Source organism: Mus caroli, chromosome 6 (genome assembly GCF_900094665.2).
Source record: "Mus caroli chromosome 6, CAROLI_EIJ_v1.1, whole genome shotgun sequence".
In the NCBI taxonomy this organism is placed as follows: Eukaryota; Metazoa; Chordata; class Mammalia; order Rodentia; family Muridae; genus Mus; species Mus caroli.
The window spans coordinates 38,433,065-38,457,156 of NC_034575.1; the positions used below are offsets into that span (position 1 = coordinate 38,433,065).

The following is a 24,092-nucleotide window of genomic DNA, read 5'->3' on the forward strand; positions in this document are numbered from 1 at the left end:
CCCTTTCTTCTTCTTCTTCTTCTTCTTCTTCTTCTTCTTCTTCTTCTTCTTCTTCTTCTTCTTCTTCTTCTTCTTCTTCTTCTTCTTCTTCTTCTTCCTTTGGGTTTTATACTACAGAATGACAGGAATGTCCACTTCCTTTTTCTTTTTTCTTCATGGAAAAAACTTTGGCTTATAAAACTCCAACTTGAGGCAGGGGCACCAGTGTCAACCAACATGCAGAAGCAGGTATGAGTGCAGCAGAGATAATCTCAGAGGTGGTCAGCATCCCCCACACTGCCCAAATCCCAAGCCAAGCTCTACCTCCTCCCCCAGCACCCCAGTAACACAGACCCACCCACACATACATGATCTACAGACACATTGGCAATCAAGGCCTAACATCAGGAGAGGACTCTTGGCACTCTGCACTACATTACAACCAGTCCCGACCAGACAGTAAAAGGACGCTGATCTAAGCGTGACTGAAGAATCTTGGTTGAAAAGTAAGGCAGTGCTCAAGACAGCCAGGTCTGGAAAGTCTTTCACCTCTCCTACTTACTGAACAGCTGCCCACCTTGGTTGAAAGTCAGCTTATACTGCAACCGGATAGGTTCTTTGTGTGGGTTGTCGAGCAACAGCATCTGCGATATCACTGCTGGAGGCATCAAAGGACTGAATGTAGGGAGTTTGGAGCTGGATGCCGGCTGCAGCTTCACTCGCATTGACTTTGGGACAGCCACCTGAAACATGACATCCCAGACAGGTTGGGTGGCAGTGCTCATCATGGTCAACAACAACACCTTCACATCCGGGTGGCCAGGGGCCCCAGTCTGGGAGAAGTACAGAAGAATTCGGAAGCTGTTCCGGTCATACACGACAATGGGCGGCAAGCTGCTGGGTTTCACAGACTCCAAAGACAAACACGTGAGCCAGAGGTGTATTCTGTGAGGCTGTGGCAGAAGCCAATGGCTCAGCCTCCCAGGACCAACCTGGAGAAGCCTTGGTACCTGGTGGCACCTCCTTGGGGATGCTTTTTTTGTGGAACATAATTCAGTGGTCCTGGAGATGGCTGGGATAAGAAGAGATCCAGCAGGTTCTGGCCTACAAAAAGACTCTGGATTCCACCCCCCGCCCCTTGAGTGTGATGGCACCCGGCTGCTTCTTGTCATTACAGCAACTTGGAATAACATCCTGGTTCCTAGTGGGAACTGCCAGGTCCTGATGAAGCAAAGATGGTGTCTCCACTTCAATGAGTGGACAGTTCAGTCCACAGGGTTCTGGATTCCGGAATGCTCTGGGGGCGGGAATGGCTCCCACTGCGGCGGGCACTGCGTTCCCAGCACTAACTCGGCCCTCCACCACCTGTATGTATAGCCGAACCCCCTGTGTGAGAAGGTCATTTGCTTGAAGAATCTCCACCAGAGCATCGTCGTCATCAGTGGTGTCGCTTGCAAGCTGGAACAGGGTGAGCTGCAGCTTCTCACATCTTTCATACACAACCTGCAGGGCCTGCTGGTCGGGCAGGGCATGACCTGGCCTTCGGTACATGGTCAGCATCTCCCGAAGCACCCTCACGTGGCTGCGGACTTCCTCTACTGCACTGACTCGCCTGGGCACCTTTTCAGACTTCTCTTGTTCCTCCTTGACCAAATTCTTGATCAGCTGGTTTGCAACCTGAAGATCCTCAGGGTGGTTACTCTTGAGAAGTCTTGTCAGAAGCTTTGACTTCTCATCATCAGCATCAAAGATGCTCTTTGGCCAGGGAGACAGTAGGGGCAAGATTTTATCCATCGGTAGTTTAGGATCTTGCTTTATGATTCCTTGCTTCTTTAGCATCTGATAAGCATCTCGGATCTTGATGTCTTCTGGAAACCAGACTGTCCAGCTAAAGAGGATTTCAATACCATGAAGAGACACCATGACCAAGGCAACTCTTTTTTTTTTTTTTTTTTATTATACATAAGTACACTGTAGCTGTCTTCAGACACTCCAGAAGAGGGCGCCAGATCTTGTTACGGATGGTTGTGAGCCACCATGTGGTTGCTGGGATTTGAACTCTGGACCTTTGGAAGAGCAGTCGGGTGCTCTTACCCACTGAGCCATCTCACCAGCCTAAAGAGGATTTCAATAACTCTTCCTTTAACCTTCTCCATAGCCCTGGCCCCTAGGTACTTTGGGGACAATACTTTGATCAGCTCGTTCAGGAAGCAGAACTTGGCCTCTTCACTGTGGAACTTCTCCCCGCAGTGGTTCATGAATATCTCCAGCACTGTCAGGGCATAAAGGGCTTCCTTCTCCTGTGGAGGTTTGCTTTTGTGGGCCAGTAGCCAAGGTGCATGTGTCGGGCCACTGGAGTCGGTGTTCACCTGCTCACAGAACTTCTGGATGGCTGACCAATCCTGCTCCGCCATGCTTGGATCTGTGGCTTTGTCTTTATTCCCAGCACTCTGAGTTCACAGCCAGTCTGGTCTACTGAGAGAGTTTAAGGACAGCCCCACTCCCTTTTTCTTACTGGTCAGTCAGGATTAGTACTTAGTTGGGACCAAATGCCTTACAACCTTCTGTGAAGTGGGCAAGCAACCTTTTTTTTTGTTGTTGTTAATGGAAATTTTAAGTTGGAGAAATACAAACTAAAATAATCATATTGAATGGGTAGTCTGTCACAGTATACTTTTCTAGACGGTATACAATATATTTTAAGTTTTGTTATTTCCTGCTTAAATTCTGCAAAAATATATACTCATTATTGTTGTTCCTTTTCACAAATGATTAAGGTTTAGAGAGACTGAAATGTTTACTGCAGTTAACACTGACTCTGTAGTGAAATCTAGATCAGGTTGTCATTTAACCTGACTATATTGTATAAGTTGCTCAGCATCATACATGAAGACACACCTAAGCCAGTTGGATAGCTTACTAATTTGAAAGCATAGTCTTCCAAGGCACAGTAGTTAAGCAGTATGTAAACGGAGACATGTAAATTGGAGAGCTGGCTAATTTTTGACACAAACTTATTGAAGAGCATGTCTCTTTCTTCTAAGTCTGTGACAACAACTGAGAAAGGGTCTTGGTGTACTTTCAATTTATATAGAGAGTAAAACTATGACATTTTCATTAAAATATAGGTGTACAAATGCTTACAAAAGAAAATGATAAATGATGTTACATGAGCATCAAAAATAGCAGGTGGTACAATGAAACACCAAAAGAGGAGCAGAATGAGGAAAGAACACAGAGTGACAGATGTAAGGGGGGAAAGAAGCAGAGAAGCAAGAAAGACAGATGGATAGTGTACAAAGAAAACAGATGTAATGGACAAAGGGTCCATGGAAATACATGTCAACATCTGAGGTCACCTGGACAGCTAGCATGCATGTCCACCAGAGTTAGTAAAATTGTTTTGGCTTAATGTAAGAAAAAAGACATTTTTGGTATGTTTCAGATTTTCAGAAGTATTATTTGAATGATAGTTATTAATATGTTTTGATAGAAAGGCACAATGGGGGAAATATTATGTATTTTCTTTTTTTAAATTGACTTTTTAATTTAAATTAATTTATTTTTTACACTCCATATTGCATTCCCTGTTCCCCTCTCTGATCTACTCTTCGACTGTTCCACTTCTCACACATCCTCTCCACCTCCTCTCTCCACTTGGATGCCCCCACCCTCTTACCCCACCTGGCCTCTAAACTCCCTGGGGCTTCCAGTCTCTTGAGGGTTAGGTGTATCACCTCTGAATGAACACAGACCTGGAAGACCTCTACTGTATGTGTATTGGGGTCTCATATCAACTGGTATATGTTGTATGTTTGGTGGTCCAATGTTTGAGAGATCTCAGGAGTCCAGATTAATTGAGACTGCTGGTTCTCCTACAAGATCGACCTTCTCCTCAGCTTCTTTCTGCCTTCCCTAATTCAACCACAGGGATCAGCTGTTTCTGTCTGTTGGTTGAGTGCAAATATTTGCATCTGATTCTTTCAGCTGCTTCTTGGGTCTTTTGGAGGGTTGCCATGATAGGTCCCTTTTTGTGAGCGCTCCATAGCCTCAGTAATAGTGTCAGGCCTTGGACCTCCCCTTGAGCTGGATCCCACTTTGGGCCTGTCACTGGACCTTCTTTTCCTCAGTATCTTCTTCATTTCCATCCCTGTAGTTCCTGACAGGAACAATTATGGGTCAGAGATGTGACTGTGGGATGGCAACCCCATTCCTCAGTTGATGCCCTGTCTTCATTGCTGGAGGTAGGCTCTATAAGTTCCCTCTTCCTACTGTCTGGCATTTCATTTAAGGTCTCTCCCTTTGCTTCCTGAAATTCTCTTACCTCCCAGGTCTCTGGTGCATTTTGTAGGGTAACCCCCCTCCCCACTATTTCCTGAGGTTGCCTGTTTCCATTCTTTATGCTGGTCCTCAGGGCTTCAGTCCTTTTCCCTCACCCAATACCAAATCAGGTTCCCCTCTCTCCCCCTTTTACTCCACCCCCCAGCCAATTTCCCTCTCAGGTCCCTCCCTCCCTCCCCACTTGCAATTGCTTTCTGCTCTCCCCCAAGTGGGACTGAGGTGTCCTTATTTGGGCCCTTCTGCTTGTTGACCTTTTTGAATTCTGTGGACTGTGTCTTGGGTATTCTGTACTTTTTTTTTTGTGGCTAATATCCATTTATTGGTGAGTATATACTATGCACGTCTTTTTGGGTCTGAGTTACCTCACTCAGGATGACATTTTCTAGTTCCATCCATTTGCCTGCAAAACTCAGGATGTCCTCATTCTTAATAGCTGAGTAGTATTCCTTTGTGTTAATGAAACACATTTTCTGTATTTATTTGTCTTGTTGTGGGCTATCTTGGTTGTTTTCAGCTTCTGGATATCACAAATAGGGCCACTATGAACATAGTGGAACACGTGCTCCTGTGACATGGTGGGGCATCTTTTGGGTATATTCCCATGGGTGGTATAGCTGGGTCTTTAGGTAGATCTATTTTCAATATTCTGAGGAAACTCCAGATTGATTTCCAGAGTGGTTGTACCAGTTTGCAGTCACAGCAGCAATGGAGTAGTGCTCCTTTTTCTCCACATCCTCTCCAACATGTGCTGTCCCCTGAGTTTTTGATTTTAGCCATTCTGATTGGTGTAAGGTGGAGTCTCAGGGTCGTTTTGATTTGCATTTCTCTGGCCACTAAGGACTTTGAAGGATTTCTTTAGGTGCTTCTCAGACATTCAAGGTTCTTCAGTTGTGAATTCTCAGTTTAGTTCTATACCAAACGGGGGAAAATCTTAATGTGTTACTACAAATTCAAATTCGGTATCTGACTGTTATCAAACTCTCTGAAAAGTTTTTCTGCAAACTTCTCTTTTCTCTTTTTCTTATCCCCATGATGTTTGTAGATCTCTGACTTGAGTACACATGCTTTGTGTCCTAACAGGTATTGTCTTACATTTATTAGTGATTTTCTGATTCCTGATTTATTCACTTTATGTCAAGCTCTGTGATACAAAGATTTTATTCACTTTGTGTAGCAATGTAGTTTCAACACCCTTCACAATTAGTATGTAGCATATGGGAGATGCTCAACATGTATATTTCTATTGAATAAATCATTTGATAATTTTATAGAGCCAGCGGTATGAAACTTTAATTTTCGTGGACCTTAGATTGAATGGATTAAAGAACAAAACAAAAAGTTGAGTTGTAGAAGTAAGAGTTGTGCTTGATGAATGCCTATTTGCCACTCAAACAAGCTAATGAGAGGAACCCATGTAAAGTTTACACTGAAACAGTCTCAACCCTGAAGCCTATGGTTCTAATAGGAATGGCCCTTGATACTAGCTTGCTTTTGTTTTTTGTTTGTTTGTTTGTTTGTTTGTTCGTTTGTTTGTTTTTTGTTTTGTTTTTGTTTTTTTCCCCCTGTGATTGTAGTAATCTGGTTTTACTCCAAGGAAGGCCATTGGGAGACAGTGGTAGGTAGTCTTCAGGTCCATCTGAGTATAGGGTGCACCCTTCTTCATAGGAGCATGAAGTTAAAGGCACCAACTTTAACTTAGTTGAAAATATCAACTAATATGTCCAGAATCTAAAAGCTATATAATGACAACCATTGACGAGAATATGGAGAAGGCAAAACACTTATTCGTTGCTGATAGAAATATTAAATGATACAGAAACTTGGAAAGACTGTCGAATACCTTGAGTGATTAAACACAGAGTTATTATATGACCCAGAAATTCTGCTCCTAGTTGTAAAGCCCAGAAAATACACATCTAGAAAGACATATGAACATAAGAAATTATAATAGCACTACATATAATAACTCAAATGCAAGAACATCTCCAATGTCCACTGACGAATCAGTGGGTAATCAACATGTTGTATAGCTATATAATAGTACAGTTCAAAGTAGAAATAAAGCTATTGATGTAGATTTATACACTTGTTATAAGAAATGACTCATATGATCACAGTCACCAAGATGTTTCATGATCTACCATCTACAAATTGAAGACTAATGAAAACCAGTAGTGTAAGTCAATGTGAGTCCAAAGGTTTTAGAACCAATAGTGCTAGTATTCTTGGGGGAGAGGAAGATAATGTGACTTAGCTCAAGAGAGCTCTAGTTCTCCTTTCTTCTACTTCTTTGATTTATTTAGATATATACCATCCTTTAGCCCAACTTAGACAATTTATAAGATGAAGTAATATACAGTGGCTGAGGATATAGAGTGGTTGACCAGCATGTAAAAGATCTTGGGTTCAATCCTTATAGCTATATAAAAACAAATCAGTAAACTACGTATTGGGAAACAATATTCACTAATCCAACATCTATTAGAGGGCTAATATCCCAAATGTATAAAGAACTCAAGAAACTAACCCCCCAAAAAACAAACAACCCAATTAAAAATTGGATATAGAGCTAAATAGAGAGAATGCACAACTCAAGAATCTTGAATGTTCAAGAAGCACTTAAAGAAATGTCCAAAGTCTTTAGTCATCAAAGAAATGCAAATCAAAATGACCCTGAGATTCCACTTCAGACCAATAAGAATGGCTAAGATCAAAAACTCAGGTGACAACACATGTTGGTGAGGGTGTAGAGAAAGAAGAACAGCCCTCCATTGCTTGTAGGATTTCAAACTGGTACAACCACTCTGGAAATCAATCTGGAGTTTCCTCTGAAAATTGGAAATAGATCTCCCTAAAGACTCAGCTATACCACCCTTGGGCATATACCCAAAAGTTGCCCCACCATGTCACAGGGGCACATGTTCCACTATGTTCATAGTGACCTTATTTGTAATAGCCAGAAACTAGAAACAACCCAGATGTCCTACAATGGAAAATGGATATAGAAAATGTGATTCATTTACACAATGGAATTCGCTTCAGCTATTAAGAAGGAGGTCACCATGAGTTTTGCAGGCAAATGGATGCAACTAGAAAATATCTTCCTGAGTGAGGTAACTCAGACCCCAAAGGACATGCATGGTATGTACTCACAAATAAGTGGATATTAGCCGAAAAATTACAGAATATTTAGGATATAATCCACAGAACTCAAGAAGGTTAACAAGCTGAAGGGCCCAAGTGAGGATGCTTCAATCCCATTTGGAGGAGGGACCTGGGTGGGAGAAGGGAGTGGGAGAAGCACAGGGAAACATGATTGGGTATTGGGGTGGTACACGAAAGAAGCCCTGAGGGCCAGCAAAATGAATGGAAATATGCAACCTCTCCAGGGCTGTGAGGTATGGGGACCCTCAGGAAAGTACCAGAGACCTGGGAGGTGAGAGACTTTCAGGAATCAAAGGAAAAGATCTTAGATGAAATGCCCTACATTGTGGGTAGGGAACTCAAAGAGTCCACCTCCAGTAGAAAGACAGGGCATCAAGTGGAGGGTAGGGTTGTCATCCCATAGTCAAAAATTCTGACTCAGAATTATCCTCTTCTAAAAGAATTGCAGAGACAAAAATGGAGAAGAAACTGAGGAAAAGGTGGTCTAGTGACAAGCCCAACTTGGGATCCATCTCAAGTGGAGGCTCCAAGACCTGACACTGTTACTGATGCTATGGAGTGCTTACAGATAGGAGCCTAGCATGGCTGCCCTCTGAGAGGCCCAATAAGCAGTACACTGAGACAGAAGCATACTTACACCCAACCATTGGACTGAAATTAGGAACTTTGTGGTTGGCTTAGGGAAAGGCTCAAAGAAGCTGAGGAGGAGGGAGACCCCATAGGAAGACCAGCAGTCTCAACTAACCTGGACCCCTGAGATCTCTCAAACACTGAGTCAACAACCAGGCAGCATTCAGGAACTGGACTGAGGTCTCCCACACATATGCAGTAGACATATTCCTGTTCTGGGCTCAGTGAGAGAAGATGCACCTAACCCTCGAGAGACTTGAGGCTTCAGGGAGTGGGAAGGCTTGAAGGAGTGGAACATCCTCTCAGCGATGGAAGGTAGGAGGAATAGGATGGGAAACTGTGGGAGGGGGGACTGGAGGGGCCAGCAGCTGAACTGTACAAAAATAAAAGTAATAAAAAATGAATCAGAATATTCCAACAAACATATTAATCATCACATAATATAACATAATATATACTATTTGGTCATAAAATTGACCAAAAACCATTATGATACACAAAAGAAGCATGGCATAAAAGTTGATATACTATGTGCTCAATATATATGAATCTTCAGGTAGGAAAATAGAGATAGACAGTACCATAGATTAGTTGTTGGCTAGATTTGGGGGAATGAGGATTGAGGAAAAAGGTAGTTTAAGGGTATTTTGATCATTTAGAGGTGGTGAAAGAACATAGTACACATGATAATGTTTCAGTTAACATTAGACCTGGAATGGTGGCCATGTGTTCAGTGGCATTCCCTTGTGGGCATAATAGAGATAAAGTGATATGTGGTTATCACGATGTCACTGTTTTACTATGCATCACACTGATGTTGTGATGATGCTATTATAAACAAACCTACTGTACACTCAGTTATGTATGGGCACTTCATTAATTGTGCAATCATGGAGAAAAAAGGAAAACAGAGACTATTAAGACAAGAAAACAGAGCTGCAGAGATAGCTAAATGGTTTAGAATGATGGCTATGCTTCCAGAGGATCTGGGTTCAGTTCTGAGCACCCACATGGTGACTCACAGCTGTTTACATCTTCCATTTCCGAAGATCCAAGCCCTCTTTGGGTCTCCTCTACAGGCACCAGGAATACACATGATACACATAAAAACAGGTAGGCAAAAGTTCTCACACATAAAAATAAATAAATCTTTTAAAAAACATACAAGAGTATGTTTTATATTAAAATTAAATAATATAAGTACTATAGTACATCCTCTCAAAGATGAGGAAGAAATGTTAAATTAGTGTAGGTGTGTATTTCTGGAATTATGAGATCATGATTGCTTTTTATTTTAAATAATTTACATAATTTTAAAAGTAGTTTAACGGCGTAGGGACTGTAATAAGTTAAACTACCTCCCGCTGTTTGTCCTCTATTTTATGGACTCTATTAAGAAAGATAAAGCAAAAGTTAATTATAAGGGAAGGTAGGCAATATTGATGAAATTCCTAGCTGTTAGGAAAGGAGAATTCTTAAGGGGATAGGTCATTCTTGACAACAAACTGAAAGGACGTTTTAAAGGTTGATGAATGATGTCTGCAAGCCTGCTAATTAGCTGTTCTCTCATGAGTAAGCCATTCAACCTCTAAGGATGCCAACCCTTCACTTGCAATCTAAGAAAAGAAGAGGAGAGGGGGGAGGGGGAAAGGAGAGAGGAAGAAGAGAAGGGGGAGAGGAAGAAAGAGAGATATGCATTTTTGTCAAACAGTGAAGTGGACATGGGTAGCTCAGAAACAAAGCAGCGCCTCTTAATCTCTCAGAGGAAGCATGTGTCTTACATACGTGTGGTCTATATTACATGTGGAGAAAATAAAACTCATATAAGTTCTGTGATCAGCCACAAATTAATGTTATGTTAATTATTGTTATTGTTAAGAATGAGTAACAAAGCTTGTTATTCCTTCACAATAAGGAACTGAAGCCTATTCCTCTGAAGCAGGGATCTCCATGAAGAGAAGTGTTTTTAAGTTGACTGAAAATGAAAGTAGTCGAGCATCCCCAAAGTCACCATGATCTTAAGGAAAGAGGAAAGAAAGCAATGGGATGCATGTGACATGAAACAGAAGAGAGAGGATCTGTGCAGGTGGAGGGTAGTGAAGATGTGGAGGGTTGGGGTGGGGGCAGAGGGACAGCTGTGGGGGGGAGATGAAAGATAAAAAGACTATGATACATATGTGGGAAAATGCCACAATAAAACGTACCTCCTTGCTAACTTAACAAGTCAAAAAATAAAGCACAGGCAAACAGATGAGTAAATATCAAAAAAGCCAGGCACTTTAAATAAAACTTAGTGTGACTAGGAGAGAGCACAGATAGATTTGAAAGCAGGTGCTGAACCCTTTCTGTTGTGTCTAAGAGAGAAAACACAACCGTTATGTTATTACTCATGCTGAGATCAGACAGAACAATTGGGAAACGAGAGAGGGTCACTCTGTAATCCATGTCTCCGAGTTAATTAAGCGGATGAAGGAAGACTGCATTTTAATTTATGTCTTCACTCCTCTGTCCTCTTCTGCCCTTAGTGGCATTCTCCCTGGGGGAAAGAATTCCACAGGCTTTAGAGTGAGCTCACAGAGTGTGTTGGCTTGCAGGGCCAGCAGTGCCAACCATGTGCAGACTCAGAATCAGAAGGCATTTAGTCTGAAAGGTGCTTAGGTGGGAGGTGCTTAATCAGAGAGTGCTTATTCCACTTGGTGACGGGCTCTCTCCACTGAGCACAGGGGACCTGAGTCACAGGCCCTTGTCTACTTGTTGGCAATTCATACACCACGTAGCCCTGTTAACAGTTGACTTTGCAGCTCTCTCTGACGACACTGCAGTTCTATCTCACCAGAACTGTCTGTAACTCCAGTTCAAGAGGGTCTTAAAACCTCTTATGACCTCTTCAGTCAATATACACACAAGGAGCGCATTCGTATATGCAGGCAAAACACCATACAAGAAACAGCTATACTGAGACATACAGTTTCATTTAATGCCAAGCAGTGGCCCTTGGAAGCAGTAACGAACACAAGACCTCGTGGGTCCCTTTTAACACTGGAGAACCCATTACCTGGCTTCCTTTAAGAACAGAAGTTCTACCGTATGCTACCTTTAAAAGATAGTAATTATTTTACTTGTCTTAAAATGTATGAAGATTTAAAATTCCCTCAATCCAAAATTTGTTTCTAGAAAATATTCCCTTTTAAGGACATTTGTTTGATTCTTGAAAGACTGTTAGCAGAACTAGCCTGTGTACATCTTTGTTTATTGCCATTTTTATTCTATTGTATTCTTTTTTTATTGTATTCACAACACTTAACATAAGATCTACCATCTTACAACCTGAAATGTACAATATAGTGCTGTTAATTATAGGCATGATGCTGCAGAGCAGATGGAGTAAGCTTTCTAGAATTATCCATTTTGTATAACTGAAACATCAGGCTGTTTGAATGGCAGCTCATTTCCCTTTCTACCCAGGCTCCACCACTTTCCTCTCTGCTGCTGTGCACTGGGCTGATTTATGTGCCTTCCTCAGGCTTGTGACCCTGTGACTGGCTCTCCTCTCTGGGGTAATGGTCTTCAGATTCACCAGTGTGAATGAGGCAGTGTCTACTAGTTACTGTCTTGATACTATCACATTCTATGAATCTACCATATTCTCTGTGTTTTTTCCTTTGTCATAGCTACTTAGAATGTTTGCCCATCTTAGCTATTGTAACTTTGTAACAATCCATTGGAATTTAATTTCTCTTCACTATCCTGATATCAATGTCTCTAAACATATATTCAGAAATGGTCTTAGAAGATTGGTAGGAATTCTATTTTTGACCCCCTTTTTAAAACTCCTATACAGAGTCCTCTCAATGCCTATACCTTTCATAGTCCCACTGACGATGTGTAAAAAGTTCATTTTCTAATTACTCTTACCAATACTTTTTAAAGTAATAGCTTCTCAGACAGAGGCCATGTCTAATTGTGGCTTTAATCTACACTTTCTTGTTGATCAGTGATGGTGCTTACTGTTTTTGAGAAATGTCTATCCAAGGCTTTTGTTGAGTTCTAATTCATTACTGCTGTTATTGCTGTTAAGTTACTGGGAAAACTGTACATATAGTTCTGCATCAGATGCATGATTTACATGTTTTTACATTTTAAATGATTCTTTTTCATTGTTGACTATTTCTCATGCTGTATAGGAACCTTTCAGCATGTTCTCTTATTGATGTCTAAATTTGCTTTTGTTGGTTCTAAATTTGCTTTTGTTGGTTGTATACTTGGTATTATATGATGTATGTCTAAATAACCTGTACACAGATACTAAGATTATAGGATAAGCACGCTTTGACAATTCAGGAAATATCCACATACTTAGATTGCGTCAGCCACCAAAATGTGTCCTTAGAAAACATAAGCACAACTTGGTGTTTTAAGAGACTCCTTATGAATTGTGATGACGGGTTTGAACAGCTTTATGCTGGGAGAAAGTCAATTATTCAGATGTAATTCATAATTCTAGTCAAAGAGTGATACAAATAGACATTTTGAATGAAATTTAAATGTCATTTGTTATTGCTTAAAAACACCATCAGTAGGAGGGGAGACAGGCAAGTTACAATGAAGAGAAAGAGAGACAGCTGTTTAAATCAGGACATTTGAAAGAAAGCATAGAAGATGATTTAGCTTAAGGAGTGCTTGTATCCTTGGCAATTACTAATCTCATAAAACCCTAAATAATTTAAAGTTAGAATGTTTGTTTTCTACCCATGGATGGAGTTACAGAGAAAAAGTGTGGAGCAGAGACTGAAGGAATGACCATCCAGAGACTGACCCATGTGGGGATCCATCCCATATACAATCACCAAACCCAGATACTATTGTTGATGCCAACAAGTGCTTGCTGACAGAGCTGTCTCCTGAGAGGCTCTGCTAGTGCCTGATAAATACAGAAGTGAATGCTCACAGCCATCCATGGGACTGAGCATAGGGTACCCAATGAAGGAGCTAGAGAAAGAACCCAAGGAGCTGAAGGTGTTTGCAGTTCCATAGGAGGAACAACACTATGACCCAACTAGTACCCCCAGAGCTCCCAGACACTAAACCACCAACCAAAGAGTACACATGGTGGGACTCATGGCTCCAGCTGCATATGTAGCAGAGGATGGCCTAGTCAGTCATCCATGGCAGGAGAGGTCCGTGGTCCTGTGAAAGCTCTATGCCCCAGTGTAGGGGAATGCTGGGGTCAGGAACCAGGAGTGGGTGGGTTGGTGAGCAGGGAGAGGGGGGAGGGGATAGAGGAAGAGAGTTTTCCAGGAAGGGGGATAACATTTGAAATGTAAATAAAGAGAATACCCAATAAAGTTAAAAAAATAAAAAGGTAATGTTTGTTTCCTCTGTTTCCTATCACAACTTCCCTGAGAGTCTGGAAGCTTCCTAATCTGTTATGTAAGACATGTGAGGGACCTTCACATAGAGGCTGGAGAATCCTGGCATGAGACAGGAGAGCCAAGAGTCACTACTAAATTACCTTGCAGTCTCTTCCAGAGGGCCTGAATGAGCCAGGTGTGACAACACTCTGTACCTGGTTATATAAGGAAATTATGCATTACTGTCCCTTTAAACAGCATGCCATATTCTTTAGGTCTTGTCCACTTCCCAATTCCCATTGCAAATCTCCCCAGTCACAGAAGTCAGCACCTATTCCATTCTATCACACCTTTTTGTCCACAATAATTGCTCACAAAGCTCCAAGGATTGGGGCTTACCAGCAGCAGATTTTTTTGGAACTTTCAGCTTGAAATTCTGTAGCTGAGTGTGTTGTGCCCGTTAAGCATTCAAGAACCACCAAATACCACCAAGTATCTGACTCTGATACAATTACACAAGGGTCTTTATTCAAGATCGAGTATGGCCCACATGCTGTCTCTGAAGCAGCAGGACAGAAGGGTAAAGCCCCAGCTCTCAGCAGGACAAGGTTTTATTGGAAATGGCAAACAAGGAAGAGGATTTCTAGCCTGACACACATCTGATTGGGAGGCTACTATGGAATTTGTTTCTCTTTAAAATAATTGGCTGGTGCTAGGAGCCAAACAATCAACCTAACTTCTGCTTTCTTCCTGATTGGTAGCTGTTAGGAAGTGAAGTGCCAGGGGCAGACTTGTAATCTAGAGGCACAAGTTTGTTGGTGAGTAACCTGGAAATGTGCTAAAGAGTTGAAGCTTAGGTAGGTTCTCTAAGTTGGAGTCTGAACACAAGATCTGATCTCTCAAGTGAGATGTGAAAGCTATTTTAAAGTGTCAAGAGAAGTGTAGTATAAAGGGAGGAAGCCTATACTGAATGAGGTAGAACAAAGAAAGGGAGAGAAATAATTAAGTCTCGTTTATGGTTTCATGTGTGTGTGTGTGTGTGTTTGCAACAGGTTCTCTTGATCCTTCTTTTCCACATACCACTTTCTGTATTTGAGGTAAGTACCATGACTCCTAGCTAGTTCATATTTTTAAGCTATCAATAAGACTTAACCTGAAAACACATTACTTTTGGATCTTATGTAGATGCACCTAAAAGTTGTGTGTTTTGAGAAAATTTAAGTCAGTGGTTTTGCTACTACTGTGAGTTTTCATCTACCTTAACTCTACGTGCTTTAGACAGTGGTCCTATAAGTCTTCCACATTTGGTCAATATCCCCACACAGCCCTGTGCTCCCCAGATGTCCTGTGAGTATCAGGTTCCTTAAGAGAACTCTATGCAGTAGGACTTGTGCTACTTCTGAGCTGGGTTCTACCCAAAGGTGATGTAGATCAAGCCACATTTTATATACCTCTTAAGAGGGTTCTTCTTCCCCTTAGTATGCAATAATAGCATGTCTATTACATGTTAGTGTTAGATTCATTTTAGTAGATGTGTCACAAACATTTAGACTTTTTTGGTTGAATGTTTAAAAATATTTTTGTGAGGCTGGAGATATGACTCAATGATTCAGAGGACTTTCTCTTTCAAAGGACAAGTGTTCAGTTCCTGGTCTCATATGGTGCCTTATGATCATCTATAACACCAGTTTCAGGTGATTCAGTGCCCTCTTCCGACTTTCTTGGGCATGCAGAACACACAGATATATATGAATACATTTAGGCAAAACACCCATATACATAAAATAAGAAGTATATCTTTACAATGCATTTGCATGCATTATTGAACATTACTGTTATTGATATACAAAAGTTTATCCATCTGAACAAAAACTTCTGATGTCTTGAAAAACACAGAACTAACCTGACTCCACATACATACACCGCATGAATGAACTGTTCTTTCATATACCTTTATCAAATTTCAGTTACAGTAATATATTTTAGAAACAGTTTTGTGGCTGTTCAACCCTGCTGTCTGGAATGACACCTACATGACAAGGCATCTTGTGGGAAGAGCAATTGTTTTAGGTAAACCTGATTGTAGCTGATACAGACTTGGGCTCTCAGGTAGCAATTGGTTGTTAACAGCAAAAGTGAACAGAGGTTCAGTGAGTCTTCAAAGAGTTTATGATTTGAGGAACATGAACAAATACAATATGATAGAACAAATATTTGATGAGTCAGTGGTGCTAATAAAGATTGGAACATGTTTTCCTACTTGTAAATATCTATTTATGTAGATATATTTGTCTTTTTCAGTTAAGATGTTGCATTAACTTCTTCGACTGGATGCTTTAAGGAAGCTGGGAGAAACACTCTGTGCTCTGCACTGTCTGTGCTTCATCTAAACTCAGTGTTTATTCATTAGGACTTAATAAGGGCTTATCTTTTATCATGACATCTGTATGAGTTAGCATACAGAGGCTAATTCTATGTGATAGTGGAAAATCTTTAAGAGCTAAGTATAGATTGAGGAATCATTGCAGAGATCTCTTCAAGAATGGTGGCCTTTGAGGAATGGACAGCAGAAGAGGGCACACACAGCAAAGGACAAAGCAGCTTCCCCCTTGCTCTTTCTACTCTGTAAGCTTTGGTCCAGAGGCAGTCAGTTCTTCTTACTGTGCTATCTCCTCTCCCCTGCTGTTATAGTACTTATTTCATTGTGTTTCAGAATTGTTTATTTACTTATCTTCCCTTTTAGATGAAAGTCCTTGAGGTGAAGATATTTTTAGTATTCTTGCCAGAAGACCTGAGAGCACCCAACAAAGGCTTCTGCATATTTATTGGAAGAATGAATAGAGAAATATGGAAGAAAGAAGATATTCTGATTAACAGGTACAAAGTATTAGTTCCATAGAAGGAATAAATGATAGATTGAAGTCATGGGTATGTTAATTAGCTTTATTTAGTCTTTCTGCTCTATATAATAATATCATATCATATCATATAAAATTTGTATATGACATATATAATTTCTTTCCTGGTGTGAAAATATTGCAAGATATTTAAAATAAAAATATACTTTCTTAACTACAGTTTTCCAAATACCTAACACAAGCCATGCATATTATGAATGCTAAACAAGTACTTATTGATTGATTAAAATTGATCAGAGATCCTAGGATCTCATTTACCATTCAGAAAGTGGACAAAGAGGGAAGCCATTCTAGATACATACTCACCCAAGGGTAGAACACAGGGCAGCTGAAAGAAATGAGGTGGTGTTGGTTCAATGTCCCTGAAAGGAAAATCACTACTAGGTTGGTTGCTTGTGACCCTGAAATATTGTTCACTAACAAATTGACTCTGTTATTCCAATAAACTCACGGATGATTCTTTTAGACTACAGAAAGAAAACTTTATTTTTTTTTTATATGAACCAGTGACTCAATGAAACTAAATCAATCTTGGGTCACAAACAAGAAAAAGTAACTCAGCTGAAGTTTTAGAGAGAAATGAAAATATAGTCAGTTAATGTATATACAGTGGACAGTTCAGAGTGGTAGAAGGGCCAGACAATGGAGACAAAAGGAAAAATGAAGAGAAGAAAATGAGACAAAGAAAACCAGAGAGACAGAAAAAAGGGCTTATAAGGTACAGGACAGAAGCAAGGGCTCCAGCAGATTTTAATAGTAATTACCGTGATGGGTTCCTTTTCTTCCTTTTTTAAAACAAAGAGTCACTTATTTTTACTTTATGGGTATAGGTGTTTGCTGGTGTGTATGTCTGCCTGGAGCTTGCTGATGCCAGGAAAAGCACTAGATTCCTCAGAACTGAAGTTATAGGTGTAAGTTCCGCGGTACTGCCAGGTCCTTTGAAAGAGCCACAAATCCTCTTAACTGTTGGAACAACTCTGTTGTCCAAACTTTGTCCTGTCCCTTTTTGAGATAGGAGTGCATATATCCAAGGGTGGCTTTGAACAGCCGAGGATGGCCTTGAATACTGATCCTCCTGTCTCTACCTCCCATGTGCTAGGATCACAGGCATGCATCACCACACCTGTTCTATGCACCGCTGAGAATGGAACCTAGGACTTTATGCATACATACTAGAAAAGCACTCTCCCAACTGCGCTTCCTCTCTAGCCATGCACCGGTAATTTCTAAGTTACTTCCTTAAAAGATTTCCCTCCCTTGGTCATTTGCATCTCATGATGGGGCAGGAATTAGTTCTCACTCCTATTATGTAGAGAAGAAAATCCATATAGTCGGTGGTAGGGACGAATGAGGACTCTTCCTGCTTCCTAGTCCTCTGTGTTTATCTGTGGGTAATGGATGTAAATTGCGCTTGTTCAGCTGTGTATTTGCTTGAATGTCTCTGAGTACATTGTCACCTGTTATTGCTGCTCTTTGAAAGCCTAATTACAGCACCTCTGCTAGCACTGAGCCACAGTTTCTAACACAAGAAAACAGCTTGGCTGTTTTTATTTCCAAACTTTAAAGTTTATTTTTGAAATAAATGTTTACTTCCCCATGGGCTTCTGGATCTTTTGCAGGTGTGTGAAGGAATGACGCTGGCTTTAGAAAATTGCTTTGGAACATTAGAGAGAACTCTTGGTTTCTGTGCTCCCACCTGAAGTCCCCCCTTGGAGCAGAAAGCTGTCAGGTTGAGATATGTTGTTCTTTCTCATTGTCAGCACGTTTTCGTCATGGAGAAGTGAATGTGTAAATTTACAATTAATTAGTGTACCTTTGCTGTGGAATGAAAGTTGCCTCTTTTATTTAAACAATATAAGCATTTAAAATATTTTTAACGAGATATGTAGAATGAGTAACGTAAAACATTATTATATTTTTATTCATTTTATTTTCTGGGTACACAAGCAAACTTTGTTTAAGTAGAGCTTAGGGGACAGCTTTTGGGAGTCAGTTCTCTCCTTCCCTAGGTCCTAGGGAATCAAATTCACATTGTCAGTTTTGAAGCAAGTGTCTTTACCCACTGAGCTATCTACATGACTCAGAATGGAGAACGTTTGATTATAAAAAAATGTCTAGAAGTCTCCAAAAGGTACAGGTGCCAGTGTCTTGCTAATTCTTGTAGTGAACACAAGACCAGAACCTCAAATCCTATATGTTGTTCACCAGACAAGAACTAACAGTATTAGCCACACTGCTATCTACCACTTTATTTGTCTTATTCTGGCAAGCCAATGTGGGAGAAAAAGGAGGGTCAGAGTAGAGACAGAGAGAACAAAGTTTGGCTTATGCTGCTTTTGATTCTAGAATCACAGAACTGGGAACTTTACTTATCTGGATTATCTGAGAACTGGTGAGACTTTTGAGAACTTTATTCCCTTCTTTAAAAATAGTATGTTTAAGTATGCATGAGCATAGAGACTATGTTGAAGTTCTTGATCAGATTTTACAGAATGAACACATCTATGTGACCAGGATCAGATCAGGACAAAGGGTTCTGATCTTGTTTTCTCAGTCTTTGCTATGTTACCAGGGGTGACCCAAAGTGATCTTGTCACATCAGCCCACTGAGAAGTACCCTAGCATTTATCACTTAGTTTTGGTTTTATTTCAGTAGAGTCAAATGGTATTCATTCTTTTATGCCTGGCTTCTTTTGCTTACATCTGTATGTGGGAATCATCTATGTTGTGGCATGCAATAGAAAGTCTCTCATTTTTATGCCTTTATAGCATTCTCTTGTATGAGAACACTGTAATAGATGATTTTCCAATTTTTTTTGAGTCTTAGGTTTGCTTTAGTCTGAGCCTTGCAAGAAAAGCTGCTGTGAACATTCTTGAATATGCCCATAGTGTATGTACCTGTGCATACATTTCTATTAGATGTATAATCTAGGGAAAATAGAACATTACTTGAATTTCCTATGTTCTTGTCAAAAGTCAGGTCCCTGGTGTGCTGGAGAGATGGCTCAGTAGTTAGAAGTACTTTCTATTCTTACAGAATGTGTTTCCCTGAACCCATGTCAGGCAGCTCATAGCTGCCAATAGCTCCAGCTCCACGTAGCTGATGCTCTCTTCAGGCTTGCGTGGGCACCTGCACTCAAGTGCATATAGCCCCATAGAGCAACACACATACATATAATTAAAACATAAATAAGTAATAGCCCAATCCAGGGAAGTAAAATACACATTAGAGAAATACCTTCATATCTCTTAGAAATATTTTCATACACCATGAAGATTAGATCTGCAAGCACTTAAGGGCAAATACTTTTATTTCTCTCCCTATATTTTGGAGAGAGGCACCCAGGTTGGCCTCATCTGGAACTACTACTCTGTCCACTGAAATGCTGATGTGACTCTCTGACTACTTGGCATTTGTGATAAATGTATTTACATGAGAAAAAACAAATTGAGAGTGTCATTTAAGGAAGGACAAGAGAAAATTCATATTTGTCCTTAGATCATGGAGAATTTTACCATTGTACATGAAATGTGTCTACTAATTTCCCTGTGTGATCTCAGGCACAAGCAAGAAAAAGTGAGTATGTTAGAGGACTCACTGTGACATAACAAAAATAAAATATGACTTTGCTCCAAAATATGACTACACCTCCCATGTGTAGTAGGTTTTTTTTAGAGATTTTAGCTCAAAATCACAAAGGTATACTCAGTGTGTGGAAAAGTCCAGAGTGTTATGGCTAGTGGTCCTGTGTTCTATAACAAAGCATGCTGAGCAAGTCAGGGGGAGCAAGCAGCTAGATAGCAACCCCCATGGCCTCTTCATCAACTTCTACCTCCAGATTCCTACTCTGATTTCCTGCCATGACTTTCCACAATGATGGACTGCTGTTACCTTGAAGTAAAATAAAACTTTTCATCTCCAAGTTGATTTTGGTTATGGTGTTTCATCACAATGATAATCCTAACTAAGACACTTAGTAAGTTTTCATTTTAGGCACTGTGATGTTTCTACCATATTATCTTCTATGGTTTTAATTTGTGTTTAGCCAGATGACCAATGAATTTGGTTAGTTTTTTTATAGGCATATGGCAATGTATATTTCCCATTTAAAAAAACAACAACATGTGCAGTTTATATTACTTGCTGTTATTTTTCCTGGGATTCATCTTCTTGTCCTCTTCCATTTGTAGAGATTCCTTTCACACACAAATTGTTCTATCTACACAAAGCTTTATCATGAACCATTTTAAGTGATAAGTAGTACAAATACACTTCCCACACTGCAGTACAAATACACTTCCGACACTGCCTTATTTTTCATTCCATTTATGGCCATTTGAAAGTCCCAATTTAGTTAATTGTGATTCATCAATCTTCCTTTATGCTTAGTGGGTTTTGTCTCATTTAAAAGTAATCTTTTCCTAATCCTAATGTCATGAAGATAGTCTCTGCAGTTACCATTTACAAATTTTAATCTTCCCATTCAGTATTCCGTCCTACATTCCACTTGGAAATGGTTGTTATGTTAAGAATGAGAGATCCCGATTCATTTTGAAGATTTTATGAGCAGGGTTCCCAAGAGGAACAGACTCATAGACTGTATATATTATACAAGAAAATTTTCTACAGTGGCTTACTAGCAGTAGAGTCTGGGTACTTCAGTAATGCCCACCTGCATGCTGGAGATTCTTAGAGGCAGTTATCTGTGCAGTCCATGAATCTTTAATAGTCTTAATCCTGGGAGTAAGGGCCTGGAGGATTCCTAGAGATCCATGCTCTTCAGTCCATATGGGAAGGTGAAGCTGGGTTCTAATGTCAGTGAGGAGTGGCAGCACAGGTAACACAGACAGGCTATGCACATTCACCATCAATAAAGAAATATAGGCAGGCAAGCAACATTGAGTTTTTCTTCAGTCTTTCCCCATCTGGGCCATCATGGTAAGATGCTATCCTCTCTGGAGTTGGGTACTCTCCCATCTGTCTATTCTTACTGGAAGTGCTCTCACTGGCTCACTCTCCAAGTCTGCTTCTCAGAAGTTGCCAACTCTAATCAAGCTGACAATCAAGATTAACAGTCACAACTGTTTCAAGGAATCTAACTGACCCAGATCCATTATTTTTGGACATTTCTCTCATTACCCATTTCTCTCATTACCCTCAAGGTATTCTGGCCTTGTTTTTTGATGGTGCCTTTATCAGATCTCTCTCTCTCTCTCTCTCTCTCTCTCTCTCTCTCTCTCTCTCTCTCTCTCCCTCTCCTTTTCTTTCTCTTTGTGTCTCTGTCTCTCTGTCTGTCTCTCTCTCTCTTGCTGTCTTTCCCACTCATGCACATGCACTTTGGGACTTTAATTCTGTTTTGTTTGTCTATTTGTCACTTCTTATAAGAGTGGCAATTTATCTTACTTTGCCTTTGTAATTAGCATGAACACTAATAAAGGTTTATAGAAAAATAAATGGCTGGGATTTTGATGAGCATGATGTCAGATGTGCATTAGTATGGAGAGAACTGTTATCTCAGGCAACAAAGTCACCACCTCAAGAATATACCTACTGTTTTCATCTTGACTTTGACTTTGTTTCTTAAATTCTAATTTCTTGGACTTTGAGAGATGGGTCATTGGTTAGGAGCACCAGCTGCTCTTCCGTAGGACCTGTGTTCAATTTTATGGAGTCATTTTCTTAGTAGACTCACATGACTATAGTTTGTGCCAAGTTGACATAAATCTAGCTAGCACAGAGGGGTCCAATCCCTTCCTTTGGCCTCTGGGGACACCAAGCATATACATAATGAACTAACATAATGAACGTACATGCAGGCTAAATATGCATACACATAAATAAAACTTAAAAGAGGATAAATGTTAATTTCTCATTTTCTAAAGTAATTACATTGATTTTTAAAGCGAATTTCCTTATTATACTTACATACTTAAGGAAGCATTGAAGACTATTTTTTTATGTAGAGATTTTCTGATGTTCCATATGTAAAATTATGCACCCTGATGATAAGAACAGTTGTGTCTTACCTCTACTCATTCTTGTATTATTTCCAACCTTATGGGAGCATCTCTCAATAATTGACTCTTCATCTGATTTATGGTACCAGGATTTTTTAATAGCTAATTATTTGATAAAAGAAGAACCATTCTATTTCTAGTATACCATACATTTTTCTTTAAAAAAATTCAATTTATGAGGGAGTGTGGATTGTTTTTTTCTGCACCTATTGAGATGATAACATTTTTTTTTTATTCTGTCAATGTGGTAAATTGCTGCTTGATTTTTCAGATGCTGATCTCCCTGTATGGGTCACAGTGCTGGAATTAAGCCAACATGATTATGATGTATTGCCCTTTTTATGTATTGCCAGATTTGATTTGCATTTCTCTCCTTAAGAAAACTCGTTGAGTAACAAAACTTACCTTGTGGAGATGCAACACACTTATCTATTCACCAAGGTAGGGAACCCAGGTTACACGTATTAAAGTATGAATATCATCAAAGTCTAATGGGGTAAATCAGTGAGTTTTACTGGGGTTACTTACAGGAATATGAGTGAGGGATTACTATAGGAGCAGAAACAACTCGAAGACAACTGTATATGAAAGCCCACCCCAGCATAGGTGACAACTCACAAACCTGGGAACCTGCATCACATTGCAGAGATTGCAGGCAACTCAAGAGGTTGGAGAGTGTTTTTCAAATGTGTCATGTCTTAGTCAGGGTTTCTATTCCTGCACAAACATCATGACCAAGAAGCAGTTGGGGAGGAAAGGGTTTATTCAGCTTATACTTCTATACTGCTGTTCATCACCAAGGAAGTCAGGACTGGAACTCAAGCAGGTCAGGAAGCAAGAGCTGATGCAGAGGCCATGGACAGATGTTTCTTACTGGCTTGCTTCCCCTGGCTTGTTCAGCCTGCTCTCTTATAGAATCCAAGACTGCCAGCCCAGAAATGGTTCCACCCACAAGGGGCCTTTCCCCCTTGATCACTAATTGAAAAAATGCCCCACAGATGGATCTCATGGAGGTACTTCACCAACTGAAGCTCCTTTCTCTGTGATAACCCCAGCCTGTGTCATTGACATATGAAACCAGCCACTACAATTGACCCCTTGTCAACCTGACATACAAACACATCACTAGTAAGCCTCAACCCTTAGTTCTTATTCATCCCCAAGATCTAAGCAACTTTAAAAGTCCCACAGTCTTTACATAATAAAAGTTCAATCCTTTTAAAATATCCAATATTTTTTAAAATCCAAAGTCTTTTTACAATTAAAAGTCTCTTAACTGTGGGATCCACTAAAATATTTTCTTCCTTCAAGAGGGAAAAATATCAGGGCACAGTCACAATCAAAAGCAAAAATTAAACTCCAACTGTCCAATGTCTGGGATCCAACTCACAATCTTCTGGTCTCCTCCAAGGGCTTGGATCATTTCTCCCTTTGTAGCACATACCTTGTCTTCTAGGCTCCAGCTGCCTGTACTCCACTGCTGCTGCTGTTCTTGTTGGCCATCTCATGGTATTGGCATCTCCAAAATGCTGCTGTCTTCTACTGTAATTAGGCTTCACCAATAGCCTCTCATAGGCTCTCTTTATGGTGCCAAGCCTCAACTCCTTTGCATGACCTCTTCAGTTCTGGGCCATCAATTGCAACTGAGGCTGCACCTTCACCAATGGCCTTCCATGGCCTCTCACAGTGC

The 24,092-nt window shown here is 40.3% G+C and overlaps 1 protein-coding gene across 1 annotated transcript in view; it reads right to left on the reverse strand.

Annotated features, from left to right (window-relative positions):
• Positions 1-261: 261 nt before the first annotated feature.
• The window catches only part of LOC110295590 (ADP-ribosylation factor-binding protein GGA2-like), a 63,504-nt gene continuing 39,673 nt past the window's right edge, over positions 262-24,092 (reverse strand). The window contains 7 exon segments of the mRNA XM_029478645.1: positions 262-539; positions 542-897; positions 899-1,017; positions 1,019-1,114; positions 1,117-1,867; positions 2,095-2,413; positions 8,163-8,196. Coding sequence (XP_029334505.1) covers positions 262-539; positions 542-897; positions 899-1,017; positions 1,019-1,114; positions 1,117-1,867; positions 2,095-2,413; positions 8,163-8,196 — 1,953 coding nt within the window.